The sequence below is a fragment of the Nematolebias whitei genome, chromosome 14 (assembly GCF_014905685.2).
Source record: "Nematolebias whitei isolate Nwh7 chromosome 14, NemWhi1, whole genome shotgun sequence".
Taxonomy (NCBI): domain Eukaryota; kingdom Metazoa; phylum Chordata; class Actinopteri; order Cyprinodontiformes; family Rivulidae; genus Nematolebias; species Nematolebias whitei.
Genome location: NC_056511.1, coordinates 17425809 through 17433624, shown reverse-complemented (window position 1 = coordinate 17433624; position 7816 = coordinate 17425809). Strand labels below are relative to the sequence as shown.

At 40.9% G+C, this 7816-nt stretch overlaps 2 protein-coding genes across 2 annotated transcripts in view; both read left to right on the top strand.

The window, feature by feature from the left end:
* smg6 (SMG6 nonsense mediated mRNA decay factor) overlaps positions 1-3383 on the top strand; it is a 20821-nt gene extending 17438 nt beyond the window's left edge. Inside the window, exons 12-19 of the mRNA XM_037687942.1 lie at positions 537-711; positions 800-1019; positions 1147-1323; positions 1409-1576; positions 1782-1926; positions 2021-2283; positions 2427-2508; positions 2616-3383. Of these exons, the coding sequence (XP_037543870.1) occupies positions 537-711; positions 800-1019; positions 1147-1323; positions 1409-1576; positions 1782-1926; positions 2021-2283; positions 2427-2508; positions 2616-2746 (1361 nt within the window). The 3' untranslated portion in view covers positions 2747-3383. The remainder of the gene's footprint in view (positions 1-536; positions 712-799; positions 1020-1146; positions 1324-1408; positions 1577-1781; positions 1927-2020; positions 2284-2426; positions 2509-2615) is intronic.
* Positions 3384-6961: 3578 nt separating this feature from the next.
* Positions 6962-7816, top strand: part of LOC119420529 (serine/threonine-protein kinase TAO1) — a 37348-nt gene continuing 36493 nt past the window's right edge. Inside the window, exon 1 of the mRNA XM_037687940.1 lies at positions 6962-7055. The gene's annotated coding sequence lies outside the window, so the exon portion shown is untranslated. The remainder of the gene's footprint in view (positions 7056-7816) is intronic.

Here is a 7816-nt window from a genome sequence, read left to right as displayed (position 1 = left end):
CGAATGTAAACGGTAGTGCGAATGTAAACGGTAGTGCGAATGTAAACAGTAGTGCGAATGTAAACAGTAGTGCGAATGTAAACAGTAGTGCGAATGTAAACAGTAGTGTGAATGTAAACAGTAGTGTGAATGTAAACAGTAGTGTGAATATAAAGAGTAGTGTGAATGTAAACAGTATGAATATAAACAGTAGTGTGAATGTAAACAGTAGTATGAATATGAAAAGTGGTATGAATATGAACAGTAGTGTGAATATGAACAGTAGTGCAAATGTAAACAGTAGTGCAAATTGAATGAGCACATGAGCGTGTGTTGAGTGTATAACCCGTGTTTTTAATGATGCAGAGTTCGATGTTAAAATGTTTTTGTCTTGTGTGAAAATGTGTGAAAGTTTTGTGTGTTAAGGCGGTACAAGAGGGAGGGGAGGCAGAGCAGGCAGAGAGTAAGGACGTGCAAATCATTGTGTTGCCATTCACCAATAAATGATTGGCGAATGAATTTGAAAAGGTTTCTCTTTTTTTCCTCATCTTTTTTAGAGCAAGTCCCCATGGCAGACGGGGATGAGGATGGTAAAACAGAAGAGCTGGAGGGGATGGTCAGAGTTTCTGCCTTCCCACTGCCCCTGAAGGAAATGTTGCCAAGCATCAAAGTCTGGTCTGACTGGATGTTGGGACATCCAGACGAGTGGAACCCACCTCCATGCAATTTAGAGTGAGTTCTTAAAATCGGTGCTGCTTATTTTTGCCACTTGAAGGTTTGTTTTGAGCAAATTGTGACTTTTTCATTTCTTACTGTCAAGGTGCAGTCCTAATGTTTGGCAGGCCCTGGCTGACTTGTGTAATGTCCTGGCACATGTGGACCACGAGGAAGTGCCTCTGTACAAAGTTGATAGTGATGAAGCTGAGGGAGATGAAGAGCTGACATTGCTTCAGCTGAAGGAAGACAAGCTGCTTGCTGGCTTTGTACCACTGTTGGCTGCACCACAGGAGCCGTGTTACACAGATAAACACACTGACATGGTGAGTGGAACATAAAGGTTTGTTTCTTTAGACTGCTTTCATTTGTATTATGTCGTAACAATGAATGTTTTTAATCTCCCACAATGTGTGTGTACATGTACATATGACCTTCATCCTCTTTCCTCAGGCGATAGCAGCAGATTGTAAGAGAGTGACAGTACTGAAATACTTTCTGGAGGCTTTGTGTGGACAGGAAGAGCCTCTGCTAGCCTTCAAGGGTGGAAAATACATCTCTGTTGCAACTTGCCCTCCATCACAACAATCGGACACAAGGAGCAGGGAGGATTCTCTAACAGAGAAGGAGGTGACTGTTCTCTCCCATTAGGGTAAAGTTGTGTTGTTGAATGTGGCCTCTACATCATTTCTTCCTCATCTGTGTCTGTTTGCAGGCTGATGATGTCATAATCGAGGCAGTGTCGTCTCTCTCTGCATCAGAAGGAGAGGAGGACTTTGAGGAGGTGGGAGATAGTGAGAATGACATAAGAGAGCTGAAGGCACGACGCCACGCGCTTGCTAATGAACTCGCTCAGCAGCAGAAGCGCAGGGACAAAATACAGGTGAAACGGACAACATTATTAAAAGCATTTAGATTTACAGCCAATGGGCATTTTGTTATAAATAAAATAAAATAAGGCAAAAGTTGATTTTAATTGGGGATTGTGTTAAATTTAGCAAACTTCTGTCTTCTCTTACAATTTTTCATGTACATATGAATCCAGTAGGTAAGCTGAGCTTTATTTAAGTGCTGTGTGTTTGTTCCAGGCCGTGCTGCAAACTGGTGGGCAGCTGGAACTGGAAGTAAAGCCTCTCTTCCTGGTCCCTGATACCAATGGCTTCATTGATCACTTGGAAGGCCTGAAGAAACTCCTTCAATGTGGAACCTACATAATAGTTGTACCACTCATTGGTAAGGAAAAAAAAGGAGATTAATTTATTCAAATGAGGACACTTAAAGAAAGGAGTAGACTCTTGTAACCTTGTGATGTTTTTTTTTCTGCCAGTGATCACAGAGTTGGATGGCTTGGCTAAAGGTCAGGACATTTTTGGAGTAGGAGTGGGGTCAGCCGGACGCAGCATCGGCAGCCGTAGCACCTTTAATGTTAGTGTGGGCCACATGCGAGCTGTGCAGGAAAAGGCTCGGCTAGCAGTGGCTTTCTTAGAGAAAGGATTTGAAGCCAAGGAACAGTGCCTAAGAGCCCTGACGAGCCGAGGAAACCAGCTCGAGTCTATTGCCTTCCGCAGTGAAGACACCTCTGGACAACCGGTAGGAACTTCACTATACAAAAGTGTCATTAAATAGTTTTTTGTTTGTATTTTTAAAGCAAGAAACAGTTGCTAATGCTAATAAAACATCACTACTTACATAATTATTATTGTTCTATAATCTGATTGCTTTTTTTCTCCCAGGGTAACAATGATGATGTGATCTTGTCCTGCTGTCTTCACTACTGTAAAGACAATGCAAAGGATTTCATGCCACCTCAGAAAAGTATGAAACACCCAGCGTTAATTGTCGCTTTTGCAAACACTTTGCTTGAATACAGTTCATCTTCTAAATTATTTTCTGTTTTCTTCACTTCCCTGCTTCAAAAACAGACGGGACAGTGAAGCTCCAGAGAGAGGTGGTGCTCCTCACAGATGACCGCAACCTGCGAGTCAAAGCTTTGACCCGCAACGTGCCTGTGAGAGACATCCCATCTTTCCTCAGCTGGGCTAAAGTGGGCTGAACCAGACTCACCTGGAATAAAAAGGATCCCAACTGCTGAAGCCTGCTTGTCACTCAGGAGAGAGGACGTACTTAAAGCAGAGGAAGAAGAAGAGGAAGAGAAGCTGGGTAGAGGAAATGATAATAAAGAACCACTTCTTAAATAGTACAAGCAAATGAAGTGCAGGGTGGTGTTAATGAGCTGCTTCTTGTAAGGAAGTGTGTGCGTGTGTGTACGTGTTAAGATCACCGAGCTTCCCCTTAAATGGTTTGGAAGACTTAAGTCTCCAAAAGGTTGGAAGAGAAAGGAGGAAAAATGGAGTGGTTAAATGTGTGCAACAACCTGCGCCTGGTTTAGTGTGCACTCTGCAAAGCAGGATTAAAATCTGAAGCAGATGATGGCGTGAAAGCAGAGGGAGAATGTCTCTAGTCATTTATTTGATTAAAGGCGGTGGTGTTGCAGGGTGTGGATGGTGCTTCTGTTAAAAGGCCCAGGCTTGGAGCGTTTGGCCTCTAGATCAGACGGAGAAGGTGCAGAGATGCAGCTGGAAACTGTCAGGAGAGTTAAAAAGTGCTGATTGTCTCGAGGATGAAGAGCCCTCACATGGACATGTCACTCTGAGGGAATCTTACGAAGGCGTGGCATCTCCTGCTCACCCAGGAAATGATGCTTGTTTGGCAGTTTTGTTTGTCCCGTCCAGCACGATGCTAACGTGTTTTTGTTCTAAGACCATTTACGGTAAATCATCAACAGAAACTTTTTTTTTTCCCCCTCATTTCACTTGTTCCTGGGCTTGCGTGTATATTGTTTCTCTTGCCGTTTCCCCATGTTATTTTTCATATGGTGATAAGCATCTGCAAAGTTTTCAAATTGAACAGCGTAAATTATTTAGCACATTTTTGTTTTATGTGGGTGCAGTTGTATTTTTAAATCTCTTTTTATTACAGTGTAACAGATTAGGTTGTTGGGCTGCATTAGGTTTTCAGTGAAACCTTTGATAAAAAAAAATCCACACATATTTTGATGTTTTACTTTTGACAGCCACAATGCCAGGAGATGATTTGGTTCTTGAAGATTTTGCAGAAACTTAAGAAGAAGAATGTTATAGTTTTTGTTCTTTGTCAAACCATTAGTGTTTTGGGGCTCATTTTGTTTCACAACAGTTTATCTCCTTGGATGTTTGTTTTCTCTTCAATGTCTCCTTTACTCCAGACTGATTTTGGTCAGAGATAAAATGCATAAAGTAAAATTTTCATACCGTATTTTTTGGACTAGAAGGCGCATTAAAGCAAAACAAAACAAGTTAAGCTTTATTCAACTCATTCACAATAACTCTTAACATTGTTAAGGTGTAACGCATAAAATACAAAACAATATACATTTTTGAGTGCCGTGTACCACATAAAATCTGTTCGAGGTCAGTAATCAACCAGAATTAAAACCTAAGGTACACCGGATTATTAAAGGATTTTAAGTGCGCTTTATGGTTTGAAAAATACAGTAGATCAGTCACACCAACAAATGCTGAGCTCAGAAGTACCTTTGCTTGTTCTTTGTTTTGGGGGATTACTTTTTAAGTTCCATCAGTATTTGTTTTAGTGCTGGATGCTTTACAGTTAGCATTGTCTACACCTGAATACTCGTGTTTTGTTGTTTCAGTTTGTCGGTCTCTACATAATGTTAATTAATGTGTATTTTAAACGATGTTCTGTGCGTTTTCGACTAGTTTTGTCTAGTTTCCATCAGCACCTGATGTTATGTGTGAACCGGTCAGAATAGTGTCTTCATTGCTGTGGATAGTGGTTTTGTGAGCGAATGTAACATAAGTGGCTATAATCCCCATTTATTTTAATTTTTGACAAGTCTATTGTTTTTATGTAATTGGTGTTCAAATGAAAACAAGGTGTGTTTTCAACAACAGTAGCTCTTTCTTCATACTTCAATTTTCTAAGAAATTAAAACAGGGAAAATGACATGCCCAATGTTAGAACTTGCATATGGAAGCTTCTACAAGCATTTCTTATTTTTTTATTATTTGTTTTAGTAATTTGGGCTTTGTGTTATTTGAATGAGCTTCCTGTGAAGAATGCCAGTAAATGTTTGTTTTGTTTAATTAATAAAACCTTTTCTTTTGCATTACTTTGCAGACTCGCAGACTTTCTTAAGGTGTTGCAGTAGTGACAATAAGAGGAAATTCATTGCTAAAATTAAAACAGCATTATTGACTAAAATGTTCATAAAAGAACACTTCCTGATTCATTACAAAAAATCAGGTATGGAATGATCTTAACACATTTAGCGATGTGCCAAACCTTTAGTTGTGTTCTGGAATGTGTGTAATATGATTTTTTTTTTGTCTAAAGACTCACTGATCCTTATATGTGAACATTAGGTACATCCTGTTTTCATTATATGTGCTGATGAGCAGCTAATTCTGTGTTTTTGATTAGCATCACCTGACTGCTGCTTACCTTTGTGTAATGCTGAAGTAGTGAGGGTTAAGTTAAAAGAGTCGAACCTTTTTCTGTTTCAAGAACAGTGACAAGATCACTGCACCGTTCTGCCAGATTCCAGAGGCAGGTTGTAGGTTCTATGCAGTATCTTAGCCGTTTGTAGAAGTGTTATCTTCTTGACCAGACATTTCTTGCTTATGCTGCCTTTGCTGACCTGCTGAATTAATTCCTCCAGTTTCAGTGCCAGGTGACTCTTGACATCACCGGGGCCTCAACTTTTTTTGTTTCTCCCCTCAGTTCTTGATGTTTTCTGCTGTTAGTAGCTGTTGACCACCACACTGTCTGGTTAATGAGTCACCACCAGTATGAATTTGAAAGCACTACAATGACTTGAGTCTATCATGCTCCAATATTTCTGTTTTAACTTTGGGACTTGCTGCTCGTGTTCAGCTCACCTATACTTGTGAAAAAGTCAATGTAAAAAATGTTTTAGACAACTTTAAGAAAAAATGGGTTACTTCGATGCAAAATCTAAAAAAAAAAATGAGAGGGGTGGCTCAAGAGTTCTTCACAGTACTGTACATTTATTTGGGCTATCCATCCATATCCTTTGCCTCTGTGCCTGAATACAGACCACACAGACAGAGCCCGATTCTCATCATCATGACAACAGCGATGCCAGGCAACCAATCAAATCGCAGCGTATCCTCTCCTGGATGCTGATTGGTCGCCCAGCCTACAGCCTGTTGTGGAATGTCCATCTTTAACCTCTCTGCTGCCATGCGCATTGTATCTTCCCCTTGTGTTTTGTCGCTGCATTATAAGCTATGTATGCAGTCTTTCTCAGAAGTACGGTACCTTTTTTTCCCACAGTCATACTTTGGCTTAAACATCATGATCAGTTAAATGTAAGAATTAAAAAAAAAACTATAGAACAGATGGTGTTATATGCTACAAAAGCATGCTTTATAATATAAACAGCATGCTGATATAGGTTTTTACTGTTTTGTTGTGTACCTGAACGCATCAGACAGACCCTGTTGTTTGGATTCAACATCTGCTCCACTGTTCTGTGATTTAAAGAGTGTTTATCGTGGTCTGTGAGGTGACTACTGGCTATTTATAGTCAGAGGCCAGCTTAAGACTGAAACAGTTAATCAGGTTAGGGACTCGGTATCTGAAAGTGCATAAAGCCAAACACACGCTGAGGAGAGAGACTGCTCAGCACCTGATTACCTCCAGGACCAATGTTGTGATGACACTCATTGTGCATCTTTCTCCACCACGCACCGGCTGCGCCGCTTCGACTGAGATTTGTGGAGGACGTAACATTTATTTACGCTCCGAGAAGCAGCCAACAACCATCCTAAACAAGAGCCTACTAAAACTGCCAGACCGTTGTTTTAAAGATAATTTTGCCTCCCTTTTCAGATAAGGGGAGGAGATTCTTCTCGCCGCCATTTTTAGGAAACTGCCCATCGAAGAGAGAAACTTTGCTGCTGCTTTGACGTTAGCAGCTAGCAAGCTGGCCGCTTGTTTTTAACCAGCTCCGTTGTGACAGTTAACGTCTGGCAGTCGGTAGCCAACTCAGCTAGCCTCGCGTTGATTTAAACTATTATCCCTGCTGCAAACCAGCCTAACTGACAAGAAACAAATCTCGGTAATGTGAACAGTTTGGAAAGACTTGAAGTCAGCTAGATACATTTGACTTGGGACAATTATGCTGCGAGATTAGCAAATTAGCATAGCTAACTAGCACATTCACGCTTTGATTTTTCTGGACTGCATTGCCCGTCTGTGATTTAACATTTGCTGTGGTCGCTGCGACAGGATTATTACATTCCACTTCTCAACCTGTGTGGACTCCTTTTTCCTAGGTGAGTTTATTAGCTTTTTGCTAACGTTTTCTAACGACTGGTAGCTGGAATGTGCGGCTGAATTTAAACACCTTTTTAGCTTCCGAACTAGCTAGTCCAATTTATTGCTTTCCGCCGCGAAAGTTACTGTCACACTGTGTACAGTCTGTGGCTCTTTTTCACTATTTTTATTTGCCTCGCTGGATAAGTTCAGTATCCAGTTGTTAGCGTCAAAATGTTTTATTTTTATTTGACTCATTCGTAATTGAGCTAAACGCACGAGCGAGTGTAGCAGGGAAGCTATACAAAGAGTGTTTTGCTGTAAATAATGGACATATCGCTTCTATCGCAGACGTGTTAGCTGAATGCGTTAGCTTGCTAATCCGCTTTATGCAACTATCGTTGCAAAGCAGTGCCACTCCCTCATTTTGTGTTTTTCTCCGTCAGCTTTACGTTAAAGTCTAGCTCTGCTTCGGTTGTGTCCCTTTGGGAAGTTTTCTTATCCGCAGGGGCTCTAGTCTGAGTCACATACTGTACGTGTCTTTGTCCGTCCTGGCTCCCCATCCATGCATGTCGCACATACATTTTATGGCTCTAGTGTTTATAGGCAGCATAGGACACCTTATAATTGTATACATAACTGTCCGAGTTTGTTTCGTATCTAAATCAGCTACTGGTTATTGCTTTTATACACTGACGTGAGCCGCATTCCTCAGATTTGCGTGATGAAATTGCGTAACCCGGTCTTGTGCGAAATTCTGCTCCCCCGTGAAAATCTGTTC